Source organism: Camelus dromedarius, chromosome 33 (assembly GCF_036321535.1).
Source record: "Camelus dromedarius isolate mCamDro1 chromosome 33, mCamDro1.pat, whole genome shotgun sequence".
NCBI lineage: Eukaryota > Metazoa > Chordata > Mammalia > Artiodactyla > Camelidae > Camelus > Camelus dromedarius.
Window position 1 is genome coordinate 5,035,470 of NC_087468.1, and position 21,481 is coordinate 5,056,950.

A 21,481-nucleotide genomic window follows, 5' to 3' on the forward strand; every position below is an offset into this window, starting at 1 on the left:
CGCAGGGAGCCGTCCTGCACAGCCGCCAAGTTCCCACCTTGTCCTCTGAACGGCCAGTAGAATCTCCCACCTCAAATGAAAACTAGTGCAGCCACTATGGAGGACAGTATGGCGGTTCCTTAAAAAACTACAAATAGACTTATCAGATTATCCAGCAACCGCACACCTGGGCATATATCCAGAAAAAAACTCTCATTTGTAAAGACACATGCACCCCAGTGTTCACAGGAGCACTATTTACAAAAGTACCCCAGCACCCCAGCCCTCAGGTGCAGATCTCAGCCACCAACTGCAGTGAGGTTTTGTGAAGGCAGGAATGAGATGAAATTAAATTGAAAACATCCAGCACCCTGGCTGTACACAGGGCCGTCTCCTCCTTGTCTCCTTTCTCCAAAACAAAGCACCTGACACTCCTCTCCGCCTGGGTGCCTGTCACAGACACCATACAACGCCCACCACTCCTGGAACTGCTAGGCAGCCACCGCCTCTTGCTGGCGGCCCGGCCGTGTGCTGAGGGCCCCTGGGGGCACCGCACGCCTGTGGGAGACCGGGAGACGCTGCGTCGAACGAGCCAGGCTGTTTCTGTGTCTGTCTGTTGATGTTTTGTCCAATTCAGCCCAAACCGGGGTTTCCATGCCTCCCGGACTCATGACCACGGCCTTAACCTAACAGCTGCTTTAAAGGGTGTAAGAACTGACCCACACCTGAGTCCACGTCCCTGGTGGGAACTTTCCAGAGCAGAAGAGCTGAGTTCCACATCCCTCCCAGGGGGACAGTGGCTTCCAGCCCACCTGGCACTGGGCTGATAAAGGACAGGCCTCAGTCTTCTCAAGGACTTTCAATTGTCTAGTATAAGAACATTGTCTATGGATTACAAAGAGAACTCAACGGCTTTTTTTACCCTAAGTTAATCCAATTAGACTATAGAATTTTATGATTACATCTCCGGTGAACCTGAAATCTGTCAACTCACACTTTACTCACAGTCCCTGCCGGCATCCCCACGACCCTGGCCTTGACCCTGACGACGTGACCTCCGGGGATCAGAGACTCAACTCCGCCCCTGCGAGGTCTCGGCCGTGGCCCCGACCCCATCACACAGGGCCGCGGACGCCTGGGGTATGCATGGTTCTCCCCTTCCACCCAGACAGCGGGCGGTGGACGCCGGTAGGGGCACAGGCGGCCAGACAGCACTCGAAACCAAGTGAGCCCAGCTCCCCCGTCTGTGCCGTCCCGGGGAGGGAGCGCTCCGTCTGGAGTCTGCGAGATGCTAGGAGGCCCAGGCCAAGGAGAGGGTCCGAAGTGACTGTCCACACAGCTACCAACAGCACCCGGATTAACAACTGAAGTGTCTGCCAGACGCTGGATTCTGATTAAACAGTCTGGAGCTCCAGCCAAGGCCCCGTGGGACAGGCGGGCTCCAGGCGTCCGACAGAGAGGTCTGAACAGTCAGGTGGACGGCGGCCGGGGGGGGGGGGTTCGCTGCCCCCGCCCAGAGCCCACGGCTGAACAAGCCACGAAGGGGAGGGAGGGAGGGGCTTGGAGCCGAAGCTGGGAAGTGCCGACGAGTGTCAGACCAGTGCTCAGCTGGGCTCTGCCTGCTCCACAAGAACAAAAATAGCTGCTTTTTTGGTAAAGTCGCCAATCAGAACCGTTCTGCCAGCTGTTGAGTTGCCTAAAATAGCTTTTTAAAACCACGGTGGCCGCTGTCACTACAAATACTGGAGACTTAAGAGGACACCAGCTGTCCTGCCGAGCAGCAGCCGGTCTGGAAACACAGCAGCAGACGCGTGAGTCAAATGCACGCGCTCCACGTCCCGCTCAAGTCACGGGGAGCATTTCAGCCTGGGAAACGATCCTGCGCACGTCTTTAACGCTGTGGTTCCTGCCTGACTGATGCCACCGCTAATTACACATCATCACGCACTTCACTGCAATCTAATGGGTCTATTATCACAGCGGCCCCGGCAGCAGCCGTGTTCCCAGGAGCCAATCTCACCCTCCCTTTGCTGGTCACGCGCCCCCGCCTGCACGTGCAGAAATCCGCACACACTTCCAGCCGCAGCATCGAGCCGGTCTGTCCAGAAGACACTGCCCCACGATGCCAGCTTTCCTCCGGGCCCCGGGCAGCTGTGAGTGGCACTTGGGCCTGGCCCGGCAGCTCTCACATCCCCGGCCCTCACGCCACCCGCTCTGCCCAGCTGTGCCCAGAAGGCCAGCTGCCGCCCGCATCCTGCAGCTACAGGGGTGGAACCAGCGTCCCTCCTGCAGGACGGACAGGGCCGTCCACCCCGATGACACAGGGCGAGGTGCCAGGTGAGACTAAGGCCAGCAGAAAGAAGAACCTCCCCAAACCTTGTTCAAAGGGACGAACTGCTGACCAAATTAATACCTGTGACCACGTAACGTATACAGAGACCAGTGTGAGCATGTGTTCCATGTGTGCGTGTAGGTACGTGCAGAAACCTACTTACATACACGGCACGTGCTCACTACTAAGGGAAAATGAACCAGTCAGGCTCTGATTCTGGACGTGTCACCTAAACAACTGATGTTAAGTTAACACTTCTCACACTTAGGAGAAAACTCAACTCACTCGACCAAGTGCCCTGAGAACTAGGAGCAGAAAATTACAACTGGAAAGGTCACTTAGTGGACAGTTAAGAAATAAATCCCTTTTGAAAGACCTGGGACTCGTGATAGTGGGAGACCGTGCACGCCCCTCTTGAGTAACTGACGTGGCACCTTCCTCTGGACCTCTGTGGGCCTGTGTTTAGAATTCCACTCCGCGCAGGGAGACAGCGCATCCGCATGGGCTTCTTCTCAGACGTGTGCACCAAGCAGCAGGCAGAAATAATAAATAATGCAGACGGGGTGCTCCCTCACTGTGCGTGGCCACCATGCTGCCCGAGGGTGCCCCCGCTCTGGGCTCCCCAAGGGCGGCTGCACTGACCTCTGCTCGTGAGCCTCGCAGTGGAGGCCGACGCTGTGGTCTAAGGACAGGCCCCTCTAAGGAGGCACGGTCCACACCTGTCTTTTGGACAAGAAGAAAATCCACTCCCTGACTCACTGCAGGGTTCCCAGGAGGGAAAAGGACCAGAGACGAGACAGGAAGGGAGACAACATGCTTGAACAATGCACAGGGAGGCCAGAGCCTCCAGGAGGCTGGGGCTGGAGGGGAGGCCCCCAGAGGGTCAAGGAGCAGAGACGACAGACAGGGAGCCAAGAAGAGCTCGTGGGCAGGGCCTTGAGAGGAATGGGGCTAAAGAATGCGGTGAGGACGGGGGCTCCTAGAACGGGAACTCTGCGGCACAGGGGCCAGGAGACACGGTGGGGAGGGTGTCAGGGCGGAGGGTCTGCAGACACAGGGGCAGCCCCACTGAGGGGTGGCTGTGGGGTCGCAAGGAGCCTCTTTCAGTCCCCCCTCCCCCTGTGCTGGGGATGCTGAGAACCGAGTGGGCTGGGGGGGGGTCGTTATATACCCCGAGCACCCTGAGTGTCTGGCTCCAGTGGGTGATGTGGAAACCAGAGGAATGGGACATCCGAAGGGGGTAGGAAAGGGTGAAAAAGGCTCTCCAGCTGCAGGCTCTGGGGGGCCTCAACCCTGTCCCCAGGTCCCTCCTGGGGTCCCAGCCCGACTGCCGGGGGTCACACATTCCAACGCTTATTATTATGAAAACCCAAGGCTCAGGAGTCACGCCAGCCCCCAGCCCACGGCCCCCGCGCTTACTGCACAGCCAGCTCCTCCGACAGGGGCTCATCAGCCCACAACCCAGAGGTGCCCGTGCTCTGCTCAGCTGCCACCTTGCAGGCGGGGATGCTGCAGCACAGATGGCACACTGTGCCCAGCACTGGCCGGGGCACACGGCGAGGCCCACGCAGCCCTCCAGGCGCAGGCGTGACCATCACCAGGTCAGCTGCGGATTCCTGTTCCCGTGCACAAATGCTGGGACAGCATGGACCTGACCCTGATGAACTTGCAACCTGCACAGGGGAGGAAACCCCAGACCCCAAAGGCAATCAGGGACTAGGCTCTGGAGAAGCACAGACATCCCGTGAGAATGGGGGATATTATGGCCTGGGTGCACAGGGCAGTCAGGTCAGCGACACCGGGTCAGTGCTGGGAGGTAAACGGGGGACAGAGGGTGAGTGCAGGGCAGTGGGGGCACAGGTGTGTAAGAAGCAAGTCTTGGTGGTCACCACCCCTGCCTCTGCTCTGTAGCATCCCAAGGACACAGGAGGGAGGCTCAGACAGACTGGCGGCGAAGGTGGGGTCTCACGTAAGCAAAGGGCAGGTGATGATTGGGGATGAAGGGCAGGCCGGTTACTGGCCATGCAGCAGGGGCCAGTGTGCAGGACGAGGGGCCGAGAACCTGCCTGAGGGAAGAGGAGGGACCTGTGACCCAAGCGTAATCTCAGGACAGTTGCCTGGGGAGGGGCCCAGCGGACAGGCCAGAGCAGCACCATCCTGGCGGGGAGTGTGGTGCGGACGCGGCTGACTCAGGTCCTGACTCGAGAGCAGAAAGTCATAGAGTTAACTGTCCCCTGGAGAGAGTTGTGCTAGACCGTGATGACCCAGACACAGCTGATGAGGGAAAATCAAAGCTGACCCCCAGCCCCAGGGTGGCAACACCAGCTCAGGCTCATCATCTCCCTCATCAGACAGCCCTGCCAGGATGGGAGCCTGCCCGGAGCCTCTAGGGAACCAGAGTGTGGGGCCCACAGCCCTGCTGTGAGCACAGGACCAGCCCAGGGCCCGCCTCCCCTTTCCCCTCCGGCCCTCACTCCAGGGACGAAGGGGAGCAGAGAACCTGCTCGACCGTGTCTTTCGCTCGGTGCCCCTGACCCTCACGCCCGCTTCTGCTGTGGCCGCACTCGGCCAGGTCCAGGGCATGAGGACAGCTCTGAGCCAGGAGGGCACCAGCCGCAGGAGGCAGGGCTCCAGAGACACTTGTCACACTTGAAATTTCTTGCCCATTTTTATTTCTGGCCTCAAACAAATCCCAAAGGCTGTTTCCACACTTGCTATTTGGGTTGAAAAACCAAAAAGCAGTATTTCCAAAAATTGGCTTCTGAGCACAAAAGGCCACCCTGCTTCTCACGTTCACCCCCTCCACCCTCCCAGCTCACAGATCCTCAGCCCGAGGGCAGCCCAGGCCCCGAGGGATCAGGGTACAAGGTCAAAGCCGAGAGGCTCGGGGAGATGAAGTCTGCTCATTCCAGGACTCCAGGCGGTTTTTACCCAAACTCGTCATCCACGCCCCATCCTCACAGCATTTACTCAGTAAGTTTCTTTAAATCGACTTACTGTTTATTTAACTTTGCTCCAAATCAAACCTCATGTAACTGCCATAATATTATTTTAATAGACCACTTGGCATAAATAGATCATTAAGATAAACAGACATTAACATAAAGCTTATCCCCCACCAGGTGCTGCTGGGGACACCGCAGCCACCATGGCAACCCCACCGGGAACACCAGCACCCTGAGGACTTGTCTGTGCGCCAGGTCACACTCCACCAGCAGGAGGCCACGCCTACCCATGCCTGTCAACACAGCAATCGTCACCTTGGAAATTGACACCCTTGGAAATGCCTCAACCTGACAGAATTCCCCGGAAGTTTAGAGAGAGTGTCCTCTGCCGACAGCCCCTTCCCCTCATCAGGACAAACCCTCGGTGCTTCCTTCCCTCGGCAGCAACCGCCATCGCTTCCCAAGAGGGCCGGTCAAAAGCCAACCTTCAGAAACCGAACCTCGGCCCGAGGCAGCTCCTCCCCTGGGAAGGGACTGGGCCTGCTGACCCGGGGCCACCGCAGACCCACTGCACGAAGGCTGTCTTCAGGAACCATGCTTTGTCGCAGGGAAAACTGGCCAGCTCTTCTGGGAAGGTGCCCGGGTGGCCCCTCTGAGATGTGGGCACCATCTGCGTGGACGGTCACTGTCTCGTCCTCACAGCAGCTGTGTTTGAGATGCAGCCTCCACAGACGATGGATCACACCAAGAGCGGATGGCGGGGCCTCGCCCACAGCCCCAGGCGTCCCACACCCAGGAAGGGACACACCGTCCTCATGGAAGGACACACCACAACCTGAAGAGCCACCCGGCGTTTCCTGGCTGTGAGGTCCCAGGACAGGGCTCTAGCTCCGTCAGAACCCAAGACCTGTCCCTCATTTGAGATGTCGGGGCAACAACTTAACTCCAGGAAAAAACAAGTTTCCAAGGGGAAACACCTGCGGTCCAGGAGACCCCCACCAGCTCCTGGCTCACCCAACAGCGACACCAGACAGTCCCCAAATCCAGAAGAACCCTTCAGTACAAACGCAGCCACAGAATCCGCAAGGGCACCGACCTGTCATCCCGCACCTGTCCAATCACTGCTGGTGACAGAGCGAACCCACGGCAGACGAAGGTGAGCTCCCACGCTACATGCCTCAAGGTGATGTTAGTTTGGCACAGGCCACCTGCCTGCGCGGGTCCCAACACCACACAAATACACTGGCTTTCATTACCTTCAGATTTGCTTGGGAAAGGAAATGGGTGCAATCTTTAAGTTACGGAGAATTGGGAGTGTGATTGCAAAGTGTTAAGGAGTCCAGTGGTTTATCCACGAACAGTGGAGATTTATTTCCTACAGAGGAGTTTCTAGAACACACGTAGGGATAAGGTGGAGGTGCCTCGATGTCATGAAGAAGGAAGGAACGCACAGCAGCTGCTTTGAAAACGAGCCTGGTGCTCCACTGGCTGGCAAGGTGGCAAGGTGGCAAGGTGGCAAGGAAGTCCTGTGCCACCTTCCAGAGACCTAAATATTTCTTGTCCCAATACCTTGGTGCCGGCTGCAGGGCCTGGCACACAGTAGGTACTCAGATACGCACTCAGTGAGCTGCTGCATGATGGCCCCACTGCCACCCAGCGTTCCCAACACCCCTGCCCCACTCGGCGCTCCACAACAATCCACACCTGCTCCTGGTGCCAGTGTTTTTAAATGCCTCTCACTGTCCTGTGGACCTAAATCCCTGCAGCGAATTCTAATTCACTTAAATGCACATATATTCACATGAGCAGCACACACATCCCATCAAGCAGAGATGCAAGGATCATCATATCTTACTTTGCAGGTGATGGCCATGATCAGTCACACCTAAACACATGGCAGCATCTCTCAATGTCCATGAGCCACCAAGGCCGGAGTCCAGCTCAAAGAAGCCGCAACCGCTGAGTACAATTCAAACTGCTGCCACCTCATTCACTGCTTTATTCCAGCTTCTCTTGGAGGGAGGAGGGGCCACGTCACGGGTTTTAAACTGTTCACCACTGCTGATCCTCTGTTCAACACCCTCGTCTTTTAAGGCTGGTTAGATTTCCAACAGGACACACATCACACACGTGTTTCTAATCCATCAGATCTCAAGATCTTCCCAGCAAGGCAAATCTGATGAAAAGTGACCTTGGCCTCTCAAAGTGCCACCAAGAGCATTTCCCTGTAATGGAGTCCTTGCTGAGGTTTTACTTCAAAAACATACCTCGAAAAAGAGCATGTTAACTAAAAATAGAGATGCAATGCAGACTGAACTGAAATGCACACCAGAAACAACCCAGTGCTACTGACAGCCCCCCTCCAGCACCACCGACTGGCACACGCAGAACAGAGGGCCTGCGGATGTGCGATCGTCCTGCAGGCGAGGGCAGCGTGGACAAGCCAGCCTGCCCTGCAGACGAGGCAGGGTGTCCCTCTCAGCAGAGCCCCAGCCAGTGAGGCAGTGCAAACCAGGACTCCTCCCGGATGCCTTCCTGAACACAGACAGTGCTTCCAACCTTTCTTCAGTCCAGTGGCGCTTGTAAGGCTCGAGAACACTGCCTCCAACAACAAAGATAAAACTTGGAAGTAAGTTAAAGGTGAAACAAACAGACTGAGGCCCTCGGATTAGACGTCAACACTCAATAATCCGGTCACCATAACTCGGCCAGGGCGCTGACTGACTGGTGGTGGCTGTGAGAGGCTTCTGAGTGGGCAGCCAGGAGCTAGTGGGTCCAGAGTCCACCCCAAGCCCGGGGCCCCTGAGCGAGGGGTCTCAGAGCCTTGGCTCCACATCCACATGACCAGCTGCTCATCAGGAAGAACGGACACCCGCACGGCCCACCTGGCCCCACACACCGTGGGCGGGATCGGCGCCACACCCAGGGCCCTTCTGCAGACACGTCCCAGACGACTTTGCCATCACAAGGGCAGGCATCTGCCTCTTGCGCTCAGACCACAGCCACCTGCGCCCCTGTCCAGGAGCGGCCGGAGCTTTTCTCTGGAGCCCTCGTTACACCCAAGACCAAACCACAGGAGCAGCCCTGCAGACGCAGCAGAGCTGGACACGGGGGGCCAGGCCTGAGCCCTGCCAGCTCCCTGACTTTGCCCAAACAGCAGTCTCTCTGGGTCTCAGAGCAGTCATGAGGCCACCACTTCTCAGGACGGTGGCAGCACCTGGCCACTGTCAATCAAAGAATCTCTACACAAGCTGCCCAGCTGTGGATGACAGAACATGGTGATGCCCTCCAGACTCACAGAGCAGCTGAGCCAGCCACCGCCCCACTGCCTCCCCAGGACGGCCTGGGTGTCCATCCCCACAGACCTGTCCCTCCAGGGGAGGCCCATGTTCACCAGGAATCCACTGTCTGGATTCCCAAGCACGTTTCTGCACGTGTACTCTATACACTTATATACAAATATAAACTTTAATTAAATATTATGTAGACCAAAGAAGTCTGAGTGCAAAAAAGCCTCACTCTTTGGAAAACCATGGTGCCCACTTAGGAACGACTCACCAAAGAGACCTCTTTTCAAACTGTTAAATTGGCAAGAGCAAAAACAGGAAATATCGAGGGGGAATTATTTAAAATCTCCCTCCACTCAGAATTCTTTGAAAAGTCTGTTCATTCTCAGTCCATTTGAAAGAAATAAATAGAAGATCATAAATTATGACTGTGGTTTAAACTAGAAGAACAACTTGGAACTCAAAGAAAAGTCTTGCATCAAAAAATGGTAAATGCATGTGTGTGTGTTTATGAGATAAAATACCTAATAGATGTCTGTGTGATTCTCCACATAATTTGACTGTTCCCATTACTGGGTCCCAACACACTGGCCGAAGATACACAGAGGTTTCCAATTGAAATACACCCCCAAGTACCTGCAACGAACTAATCAGGCTCTAGAGCCTATGTTTTACACCAGCAAAAGTACCTCCCGAGCTTTCTACAGTTCTTTAATTGTGATGACGTCCTTCCTTTAACCTTCCCAGGGCTCTGACTGGCACCAGCCCCGTGCTGCCTGGAGCCTCCTCCGCAGAGGGTTTTGACCCTGAACGCCAGCTCCAGCAGGGACACACCGTCTGGCTCACCCAGGGTGGTGTCCAGCCGTGTAGGGATGCAGCAAGTTCTGTGTACGCCCAGGTAGAAGACGAGGGATTTCCCCAAAACAATCACTCCCCCCAAATTGGCACTGTCTGATATTAGAGCTTTATGCAGACACACTGAAAGCACCGTTCAAATTATTCAGCTGGGAACCACAGACCCTCTTAGAAAGACAAGCTGGCCTGAAGACCTCCTTTGAGGCTAGTTAGGGTGTTCAAAGGGTCACCTGCTAAATTGTAAAGCAAAACAAAAAAAGCGAGGCTGATAAACTCAGCCACTGCAATGGTCGCGGTGAGACAGGCCTTCTGGGCGGCTTTAAGCAGCAGCACAGTGCTGGCCAGCGGGCTAACAGCCTTGGGCCGTGGACACCGTGAGTTCGTACAAGTCCCAGGGCAGCATAATTAACTGATCTAAAGGCCTTGTCTCAAACGGTACAGCTCAGAGCACAGCTCTGCCAAGCAGGTGGGAAGGTCCATGAAACTTGGGGAAAAGGTACAGGTAAAAGTGTTTCATGAACCAAACAGGAGTGAGTACGTTCTGTGCGGACGCGTCCCTAACAGCTACTGTAACTAAACTAACAAACCATCCAAGCAGATATCCGTTTATCACCCACCTGAAAAGTCCACACGCCCCAACAGGTCCAAAGGAAGGTTGGAGATGCTTCCTACTGGGAAACGGGGGCTGTCTTCTGTTTACAGTCACCGACTCCTAAGGCATATGTGGTCCTCGCTGAGAACGAGTGCCCGGCTATTAAACAATACGCAACAAGATCCAGCCTCCATCCTTGCTGTGAATCCCAGTTACTCCTCTGGGCGGTCAAGGACCAGAGCCGATTTGGAGGTAATGTTCAGCTGAAGGTGTTGCCCACCACACTCCCAGGGATGCTGACGGGGCAGCCCTCTGTGAGGACGTCTGGTTGTCCCGGAAGACTCCCACCAACTACTAAAAATCAAAGAGTGGAAAGGCTAGGTGACGCTACAGTCCTCACTTCCACTCCTTTTTCTTTGTTCTCTGAAAATGATCAAACATAACATTGGATTTAATTTCTAGGACCCCAGCTTAGTCCCAGTGAGGGGCAGGGGATGCTGTGAAGAAGACTAAGGGTCACACTTAGATGATAACAAACAGGAAAAAAGAAATGTGCTCCAGTGTCACCTAAGCTCAGACAGCCCTGGGCACAGTCTGATCACTACCCGTGTCCAGAGAGAACATCAACCAATCACGCCAAAATCCAGGCGACAAAAAGCTAATTCCCTGGTACTAAGCATCATTACTAAAAGTTGTACGTTCAACCCCTTCCCAAATTTCTTTAAACGCTACAAAGGTCACAGATTCTGGGAGCTGCCAGATGCTACCTTCCACCCTCCTGATCAATTTGACTCGCCAAACATCCTCCCTGGAAGTGTCATGCCAAAGACCATCCAGCTCTCCGAGCAGGAAGAGGTAACCCTCTTATTTTACAAATAAAGACCTTTAATGGTAACGCCTCAAATAATAACGCAGGGAGGAAAGAAACGCTTGAAAATGTGTGACAGAACACTTGTAACTGGGTTGAATCACAATGAAAACCAAATGAACACAATTCCCCTTGAGCAGGGATCCCAAGTAGAAAAATTCCTTGACTATTCTTGAGGGTCTAGTCTCCCCAGCCCACAGGAAAAACCCAGTTTGGCAAAGTCTGACTTTCACCTCTGACACAGCACCCAAGGACTTCAGTTCTAACCTCAGAGGCACTGCAGTGCTGAGCAATTCGGACGAAGAACTGTCCCTCATCTCGGCACCACCCATAGGGGAAGGATTATTTAAACAGTTAATGCACCGTGAAAGCTTTAAAAAGCCAAAAGGAGAGGAATCTGGTTGTCTTTCTAAAATGAATGGCACTTTACAATAAATCAGCAACCCTTTAAATGAGCTTTTCTGCATTTAAAGAGAACACAAAACATGAGTAGCACCTCTCGCCTCACTTACTCCAGCACCCCGTGGGCCTGCCTCCCCCAGCAACAGCTCCTGAGGTGGCAGAGGGTGTGAAATGACACACTAACCAGCTTTTGAAACCAAATCGCCAGAACCCTCAAGACAAGGTCTTTGACTGAAACAGAAGCCGTCTACTCTGTACAATGTGGCTACACCAATAAAAACCCTCAAATAAAAACCGCGCGGGAAGGCAGTGGGCCTGCGAGCCCGGGGAGGACCAGAGAGGACCAGGGCTGACCGACAGGCCAAGTCCAAGAGGGGCTGAGCCAAACACTCCCGGTCTCCAGGTGAACAACTCCCTCCCGCAGCCCCAGTCACTCACTTGCCTCCTTGCCTGATCTCCCTTCCCGGACACCAGGCAGGAGGCCCACACTCTTCCCAAAGGCCAGACCCGGGAAAGCACTGACTTCAGTCCCAGTGGGCAAGGTTTGTGCAGAGGGTTCACCGGAGGGGTCCAGAAGAAGAAGGCTGCACCCGGGGAGATGGAAGCCCAGCAAAGTTAAAATGTGGAGAAAGAGGCCCAGCCCGGAGAGGGGCTGGAGGAGGGCGATGGGAGGCAGAGGGAGGATGTGGTGCAGCCACACACACAGGCAAGGTTCTCTGGGACCACAGGCCACCATCAAGCAGGTGCAGGTGGAGGGAAAGGGATTCCAGAGGGAGAGGATGGGTGGGCAGCAGGTGCCAACTAGAAGTGCAGAGGGGAGGGGGCAGGATGGGAGCACGCAGCGTCCTAGAATTGTTAAGTGGGGCTTGAAGGGTTGCGCTCTCAAGGCCCTGGAGAAAAGCAAGTCGAAAAGAAGAGCAAGGCACAGGCCACCGTGGAGCACTTCTGGTCCGCTGTCCTTCCTCACTGCCCACCCCTCTCAGTGAAGCTCATACTCACCTTCGCCAGGGGCGCGTTCCTGCCAGTCGCCAGCTCGCGCAGGCTGGCGGTGGCGCTGGTCGCCGCAGAGAGGAGGACTGGAGAGCCAGGGGCGCTGCCCCCGCAATCCCCGTGCGCCGAGGCCGCCTCCGGGCTGGAGCCGAGGCCCGGGCCCGGGCTAGGACCAGGACGCGCGGGCGGGCTGCCGCCCGGGCTGGCGCCGGCGCGGGGACGCTGGCGGATGCCGTCCAGCAGGCGCACCAGCAGGATGTTGGCGGGCAGCTCGTCCACGCCGCAGCCCACCAGGATGCGGCACTCCGGGCAGCGCAGCTCGTGCCGCGAGCACACGATGCTTTCCAGGCAGCGGCGGCAGAAGGTGTGCTGGCAGGGCAGCACCTTGGCCGTCGTGTCCAGGCGCTCCAGACACACGGAGCACTCCAGCAGGTCCAGCAGCGACGACTCGTCCATGTCCCTGCCCAGCCTGTCGCCGTCGCCCTCGCTCTGCGCAGCGGCGGCCGCCCTGGACGCGCACAGCCTGGGCGCTCCGAGTAGCATGGGGGCGGCACCGGCGGCCGCGCGCACCTCTAGGTCCCGGGGCCGCACCTCTAGGTCCCGGGGCCGTTGCGGGAGCCGCTGCGGGCAGTGGGCGCCAGGGTCGCGCCCGGACGGCCGCTGGGGGACCGAGATACGCCGCGACTTCCTTCCCTGAGGCTGGCGGCGCCAAGTGGCGCCGACCCGCCTGCGTGGCAGGGACCGGAGCTCCGAGCCCTGCGAGCCCCCGCCGGACCGCCGAGCCCACCCAGTTCTTCCGCGCGCGCCGCCAGCGTATGCAGGCTACACCTGTCCTCCCGCGAGTCCGCCCCGCACGGGGTCCAGCGGCGCCACCGGGCGGGCACGACACCCGGCGGCTCTGCGCCAGCAGCGGCCAGTCCGATCTTCGGGGAGGCGGGGGCGCAGCGTGCGCGCTCCCCCGCACGGCCTCTGTGCTCCCAGGGCTTGCGGGCGAGTCGCTGCCCGGCGGGTGTAGCCGGACCCCTCCTCGTCCTCGGCCGCGAGCACGTGCGCGGGGAGCGCGCCGAGGTCACGGTCACTGCGGGGCGCCGGGAAGGGGCAGCGCGCTCTGGGCCTGACTCCTCCTGGGCGCACGCCGGCCACCAGTCCTGCCCTTATGGAGCCTCCAGAGCCCCCAGGAACTCCGCGGCGCTCTCCCGCGCAGGCCTAGGCCTGTCCCCTCTGGCGCCCGAGCCTCCCTCCGCTCTCCATGAACCTCGGAGCGGGGTGTTTCCGCCTGACGCCGCCGCGAAGGAAAGTTCGGGCGGCGCTATCCCGACTGCCTCCCGGGGCAAAGCCGATCAGCAGCTTGGGGACGCAGCCAACACCCGGGCATCCTCGACGACGGCCCGGTCCGCTACCCGGCGGCGCGCGGAAGTGACAGCCCTGGAGCCGGGGTGGGCGCAGGGCGCCGCGCGAAGCGGAGGGGAAGGCGCTGGGGTCCTCCCGGGGACGCGGGTCCGAGACTGCGCCTCTGCCCGCCAGACCCCAGGCTCGCGCAGGGCGCCCCGGAGGACCCGCTCGACCCCTCCTCGGGAGGCACAGGCGAGGGGAGCTGCGGTCTCCTTCCCAGCGCCCGCCTTCGGGTGCGTCAGAGCGACGCAAGAGCGCACGGACAGGGGGGCCGCGGCCGGTGGCGGAGATTCCCTGCCGAGCGCTGCCCCCTCGCGGCCGCTCCGCGCCCAGCGCGCGGCCTGCGCAGCCTGGTCCATCTGGTCTACGGCTGGATGCCGGACTGCACGGCCCCCGACGAGGCTGAGACAAGCTCTGGAGGGCGCGCCAGCGGGTCAGGCTAACTTTGTGAAGTAAAGTGGGGCCTTTTTTACTTTTCAAGGAGAAGGTAATCTTTATTTAGGCTTCTGTGCCGAGAACGCCCATCTGTATCTTTTTATTTAATCCTCTGAACAGCCCTGTGAGATCATTATTTTAATTTCATTTTACATGTGAGGAAGGTGAGGGTTATAGCTATGAAATCATTGAGGCTGGATTTTGTTGGTCTTTGTGTCTCCAGAACCAAACACATGGGAAAGATCACAGTCCACTGCAACACAAGCTCCTGAGAGGCATGGACTTCTACACTGTAATATCCCCAGTAACTCGGGCAAAGCCTGGGGAACACACAGTGGATGTTCAGCAAATATTTATGAAATTAAGAAACAGTCTCCAAATCATCGCCTACAGGTGATTTAAATGCACATCTCAGCACCTCAATTCCAGCTGTCCTGAGTCTCACACCCAGTCCAAGAACTAAGGCTGACAGTTTGAGAAAACTTTGCTCCTGACTTCTGACGGCCGCAGGAGCCCTGCCCCACCTGCCCTCGGACTCTGTCCTGGTGTGCAAGGTGCGTGGTCGTTCACATCAGCACTGCTGGTGTGATGGGAAGGCACCCTGCACTGCCTGGGGAAGTGGACCTGGGAGCAGTCATCCCAGGAGGGCCCACCACAGGCACAAGGCATCCCCACATGACCCTCCTTCTACCCTTTGACCCACGCTCAGGAATAACAAAGGGCAGTTTTCCAGAGGACCTGGATTGCTTGATCCAAAAGCAGGTGGTTTGGCCACAGGACACGGGGAGCTGGGATGGCTCATAGAGAGAGTTCTGCCTGCAAACTCCTCAACTCCCAGGGGCTGCTTGGATGACGTACCATGGGTGCTTTTGGTTTTGAGCAATAGAAACCAACTCTAGTGAGGTTTTAAAAGGAGTGGAAGAGATCTTGGGCATCAGGGGCCCCCCCACAGGGCCCGGTCAGATCGGGGCCAGGTCACTGCATATGGCCCCAGGGGATGTGGTCTCCACCTTGTTCTATGTGGGGACCTACCCCTTCCTCTCTGCCCACTGCCTCTCCTTCCCAGCCCACAGGACAGGAGACACAGTCGAACTTCAGAAGAACCTTATCTGTGGCTTCAGCCACTGACAAAGACACTGTTGTGGGCTGGAAGTTTTAAAACCCTACCACCAGCTTGGCCCGGGTGGTCACTCTCTGGACCAGCATGTGCTGGCCACGGGGACAGCCATATGAAACCAGGCAGCACCTCAGGGGTCACCCAGAAGGAGAGGAGAGAGCCCAAAACACACAGACAGAACAATAGAGGCCCTTCCCTTCCCAGATGCCCAAAACCAGACCTGCCCTCAGCTCCCCTGTAAGGCAGGACCGAGGCCACCGAACCCCACCTTCATCAGGCCCTCTGCCTCACCCATGGCCACAGCTCAGGCAGGCAGCCGTCCCGGGCGCACTGGAGGCTAGCAGGGCCTTGGAGTGGGACTGCGGGGAGCTGGGCCTCGCTAAGGCGGACGCTGTGACTCAGCCCCGGCCAGTCTCACGTTCCTTGAGGACATAAGGGCCCAACACTGCCAGGTTGTCTTGCTTTTGCAAAGAAGTTGGGGGGCCTGCTTTTTACGTGGGTGCTCCTGACATTCAAGAGCTGGCACCCAGTTCAGTTCTCAGAAAAATGCTGTTAGCCAAAAAGATAAATGCCACCACGATGACCCCAGGCCCTCCATATGCAGTTTCTGGTTGAAGCAGCCAAGGGAAGTGGCTGCAGAGTCAAGGAACTTAAGGGTGCGAACTGAATAGCTGAAGTATTACAAATGCAGTTTTATGTTACTCAGTTAAATTTGCACATGTTCAGAAAGTCAATTATATCAGAAAATAAGGCTAAGAGCCATTCATATAAAACAATTTTGGGAATTCAGAAGATGGCCTGTGAGAGGGAGGGTGAGAACTGGCGGTGGGGGGAAGGGGGGCAGAGGGAGGAGGAGGGAGGGAGGGAGGAGGTGCCTTTCCCCCCCAACCATGACCCCACCTTCCCGCCTCGTGTGTGAACTCTCTGCGTTTTTCTGCTCCTCAACGAAGCCCCATCTATCTCACAGACCACCTCCTCCATGATGCCTTTCCTGGTTGCCCTTCTTCTGAATCCACGTGGCTCTTTTTTCCTGCACCTTTCATGTTCTGCCCGCAAACTCCTCAAGGGCAAAGCCTGTGTTTATTGGTCTTTAAGACCCATCAGGAACCATCCCAAGGTTGGTACGCATTTAATAAACCTCCACACAGTTGGGCGGCACCAAATTTGAAGAGGCTGAACCTGCTGACCGCTAAGCCCCCCTTCAATCCAAGACCGTATGAGATCATGATAAATGCTTGTGGGCATCTGACAGCTCGCATTTCTACTGCACTTTCTTTGTACGAAAAGGAACGAAGCTCTCAAAATTAATTTCACACAGGATGTATCGTGGACGCAGGCGTGAGGTAATAACATAGCGTCTGCGTCTGGCACACACCCGCCCCGCCGCCCCGCTGCCCCGCCGCCTGCAGGTCTGTGACCCTCCCTGCAAGCGCCTCACTTCTGACCTCAGCTCTGTCTCTGCAAAGCACTTGGCCTTCCTCAACTCAGCCAAGCTACCTGCCTGAGGACCTGCTTCCGGGGAAACCCACACCAAAGCGGGTGTTAGACCGGACAAAGTGGGCACGCACACACGTCAGCCCCTTCCCTCCTGTTTCCCTGGAAACCACGCCTGGTCTTTCCCCTTGGACCCCGTCCCTCGCACTCACGCAACACAGATGCTCTGTCTCCCCTTCCTGAGTCCCAGCTCCTCGCATGTCCAGATTTAAGCTCATGTCCTCCCTACGAGCCAGCAGGTGCTGGATACACAGGAGAAAGGAAATGCCTCCTCTGGCTGGTCAGCTGGTCAGGCCCGAGCGCAGAGGGCAGGAGGCATCAGGAAGACCCTTGACCAGAAAGGGGAGCACGGGACCAAATTTAGGGGCCAGACAATGATCCTTATTTTAGGCACAAGTTTGAGGTGCTGGCAGGCCCGGGTGCAGGTGTCTGGTGCTCCGGAGGGAACGCAGAGCCGGGCATGTGGGTCCGGGAACGATTTTCCTGGAGGTGACGGATGAGGCCATGGGTGAGAGAAGGAGGCACTGTTCCTCCCTGGGAACCTGCAGGGAGGAACCTTTCCTGCTTCCTTGGAGGACGAGGACGAGGACAGGGGCCTGCAGCAGGGGGACCCTTGTCACCCTAACACGTTCCACCTGAGGCTGCAAGATGCCTTACAGGTGCGACCGAGTGCTCTGCAAATGTTGCAGGAAGGGTGACGGAGGGTCGGTCCCAGGCTCACAGGTGTCGCTAGTGAGGCAGTGGCTCCAGGCACTTTGGGTGCAGATATCATTTGTCCAAGTGCAGAATGTGTCATTGCTCTACAGAACCTCACCTTTGCTTCCTCATGTTGAGAAGCCTGGACACCCGGCTGGTGTCCTGGGGGAACGTGGACAGCTCTGTAAGCAGAGTGACTACCCCATGCTGTGGCGGCGAGGCCAGGGTCCCTCAGGGGCCTTCTTTGTGCCGGGAAGAGTTACCTGAATTACAGACAGTAAGACAGGTGGACGGTTGTGTGTGTCGACCAGAGCTCCTCTCCCCAGAGCTGTTGGAATGTGGGGCCGAGAGGCTGCGAGTCAGTTTCCACAGTCTTCTTAGCCCTGAGACACTTTCCGACTGAAGGCTGGAGGAGAGGTCAGAGTCCAGAAAGAGGCCAGGTTGATCTGAGACCTGGGTTGCAGTGCTCGCGGGATGCTGACCCAGCGAGCATGTGGCCGAGGCTGGAAGACCCTCCCTACCCAGCACCCCCAGCCAGAAGACGGCCGAGTGTGAGGGTGATTCTGAGAGGTGCCCCCGGGGAGCCCTGCTGGCTGAGGTGGCCTGTGGGGAGGGACTGGGCCTGGAATGCCCCTGGTGTAAAAGAAGGTGAGTCCAGATCCCTGACAGGCCAGGTCTTCCCGGGGTGACTGCCACTCTCAGGGTGCAGGGGCTGCAGGGCCACCACGGGGTGAAGCCAGCCCCTTTGGGTGGGGGCCGTGGGCCATCCAGAGCGGGTCCATGAGCAACCTCTGGGCTTCGCTCAATCTGACTAAATGTGGGCTGGAGTGATTACTGGGACCATCGACGTTTCAAACGTGAATTTGTTCTGACTGACCGCACAGCATCCAGTTAGATAAGTGAGTCAGAACTGGCTCAGGTCTGCAGGAAGGAACATTTTGCTCGGTGAGGCGTCCGCTTGTGACTGACTGCAGTTTCCATAGCGCTGTGACAAAAATACTGCAAGTGCTTTCTGGTATTAAAAATAATCCTGCCGTTGCCTGTATTTTCGCTCACAGTCTTCAAAAGAATTATAATAGATTTTCCTCCAATCTGGAGACATAGCTCACTTTACTTTAGCTTGGCCCCAGATCTGGGAAGAGACTGGGAGCTCACGCACCGTGCAGTTATCAGCTAAAGCCCTGGCAACATGTTTAACACATAAAGACAGTCCCTTATTTAAATTAGTCATAAGCAAAATGAATGAAAATTGAATATCAAGAAAAGCTTCCAGAATAATCACAGCGTCATTGACATTGAATGAAGTTTAGCATCTGAATTCATGTCTTGGCAGAAGTACGCCCTAAGTCATCCAAGGGGAGGGTGTCAATTATGAATAATATTGATGTGTTTTATAGAAAAATGTGAAATACTTATGGAAGAGCTAACGGAGAACAGTCAGTCTCGTGAGGAGGAGTAATGGGGCCTTTCCTTGGGTGAGGTAATGCCCCCTCCTTCTGAGGAAAGATGAGAGCTGCGAATCTGCCAGGAGCAGCTTCCACTCTGCGCTCTGGTGCAACACACGGACCTTGCGAGTGAAACACACACAGAAGCTGGCGTGTGCCTCAGCGCACATCACAGACTGCTCACATGGCCCCAGGGCCACCACCCAAAGGAGGATCTGGACACTCCTTGAAAAGCCAGCTTGCAGCCTCGTGTGGGCCTCAGGTGAGGCTTTCCCAGAAGAGCTTCAGAGACAGACTCATGGACTCCCAGTGGCACTGTCCCCGTCAGCCCCAACCACACCCACCCTCCTGCAGCCAGGCTCCTCGCCCCATGTGGATGTCCTCGCCAGGGACGGACACATGTAGCCTCATTCCCTCTATAGTCAGTCCTCCCACCTTCCAAAATTTCTGCCTACGCCCCCTTCTCTGAATGCCTGGGAATGAGCAGGGTCCCTGACCACAAGAGTACAAATATTGATACCACGACTTTTTTGGTTTGTTTTCTTGCTGGGAAATCCCTGGTGGCCTGGTGTGGGCTCTATGGCCTCATTGGCCTGACTCACCAGAGGAACAGGATGGCAGCATGGGGCTGTCATGGGACGTCCAATGTCCACTGCCCTGGGACACTGCTGTTTATTTTGCTCACACATATGTCACTTGGGCAGGGCTAGGTCTCTTCTCCACTCTGCCACAAGGCTCACACGCCTGGCCTGGCTGTGGCCAAAGCACTGACATGCAGACTCTCCCGGTGGCCTGGGGCCGGAGAGAAAGGTCTCGCCCCTCAGGAGTCCCACAGGACCCTTCCTCTGTTCCCGTTTGTCCAGGCATTTGTCACATGAGCTCATCGGGTTAAGGAGCTGAGGAAATAGAGTCCACCTCTTGATGGGGATCAAGGTTTTAGAAGGACACGTGATTGCAAATAAGTCTTTTCCTGGGGAAACATCACATCCAGATACAGTGGGTTTTCAGCCTCATTGCAGAGGCAGGCTGACTTTGAGAGCTGGAGGAGGTGAGGGGCCCAGAATCCAGCCCAGGCCCCGCGTTTTACTGACCTGGACGCTGAGTTCTCCCTTCGGGTCCAATCAGAGCTTGTTCTGGGCACACCCTGGTACTCACCTGCTCAGGGGTGTGATGGGTGGGTAACAGCCGTCCCACAGTAAAGCTGTACTTCACCTATTGGTAAATGTAAACCTTTGAAAATACAGATCCGGGTGTGGCTAATGGGACTCGGATCTCCATGTGTGGCGGCTGAGGGAGGGGTTTCTATCATGATAAAGAACAGTGATCTACTAATTCAGAAATAGAGTGGACGGCCCTGCCAAGCAGGAAAATGTTCAGGCAGTGACTGTCCGTCATCGGTGCACCAGCTAGGGTAATGCTGGTTTTGGTAATATACAAACACCAAATTCTATGACCTGACGCAATGAAAGTCCATTTCTGACTGATGTCCAGTGTGGTGTCCTGGTTGGTGGGGTGATGATGTGGGACCCACACCCTCCCTGGTGCTGTTCTGGGCCGGAGCCCACCCTCCAGCCAGAGGACTGTGCCTGAGTGACACACGTCACCTCGGCTCCCACCCCTCCCCTATGAAATGTCACCTGATGCAGGAAAGCGTGGGCCTCAGGACCATCCCACAGCGCTGACCTTACAGCGGCTGCCAGAGTGCAGGTGCCGCCCTTCGCTGGCCGCGGGACGAGCCAGTTACTGTGAAGGTGCCCACAGCGCTAAGCACCTGTGATTCTTGATGTAAATTTTAAACATTGCCAAGACAGGGGTAGGGAGAATCTCTCTCAGTTCCAGGAGTTCTTTTGCGGGTTGTGGCTCTGAAGCATGACTTGGAAGCAGCTCTCAAATACCCTGACCATCTCTAAGTGCCATGGGCAAGTGATCGCAGGATTAGGACGGGGCATCTGGGAAGCCTGCCGAGTTCCAAGGATGGAAAGTGTCACCTGCTTGCATTAGGTTTGGGGTCAGTTGAGTCCTATTGTAGTTCCAAAGTCCTAGGTCCATTGCCCCTGGAAGTCCCCCACCCAGGGAGCCATGGCTACCTGCAAGAAGGAAGAATGAATTCTGCTTCCAGGAACCCCAGGAGGAGAGACACCCAAGTGGGGTTTCTCTCATAACCCACCTTCTGCCTGTGCTACAGAAATGCCCGTGTGTGTTGGACTCTGGCGTCCCTACCCCACCTGCCAGCACTTTGTCACAAACAAGACTTGGAAATAGAAAAGGGAGGCAGGTGAAAGGACCCTCCTGGGATCTTCAGTCTCTGAGAGGAGATTCTATTTTCAGGGCCTTTTTTAAAACAACACTTAGCACAGAGCCAGGGGACGGGACAGCTGTGGGGCTCCTATGCTCAATTCCCCATATACAGAGGCGGTGGGGGGGGGCAGAATTTAAGATCAGGAATTCTTTTTATGATGGTGAGAACATAAGGACCACAGGAAAAAATGTAAGAGTCCTTCCAAGACGACTGTCTTCAGGAAAAGAAAATCGATTCAACGTTCTTTTAAATTCACCTGATTGCATCAGCATTAGCAGAGCTGAGTCTCTAATCTGTTGATGCAAGTTAAATATAATTTGCACCCACATTTATGAAATGTTATTTGGCCTGTA

The 21,481-nt window shown here is 56.3% G+C and overlaps 1 protein-coding gene across 3 annotated transcripts in view; it reads right to left on the reverse strand.

The window, feature by feature from the left end:
• SH3RF3 (SH3 domain containing ring finger 3) overlaps positions 1–13,852 on the reverse strand; it is a 117,035-nt gene extending 103,183 nt beyond the window's left edge. For all 3 annotated transcript variants that reach the window (XM_064481757.1, XM_064481758.1, XM_064481756.1), the window contains exon 1: positions 12,260–13,852. In XM_064481757.1, coding sequence (XP_064337827.1) covers positions 12,260–12,793 — 534 coding nt within the window. In that variant the 5' untranslated portion in view covers positions 12,794–13,852. The remainder of the gene's footprint in view (positions 1–12,259) is intronic.
• Between the last annotated feature and the right edge of the window lie 7,629 nt (positions 13,853–21,481).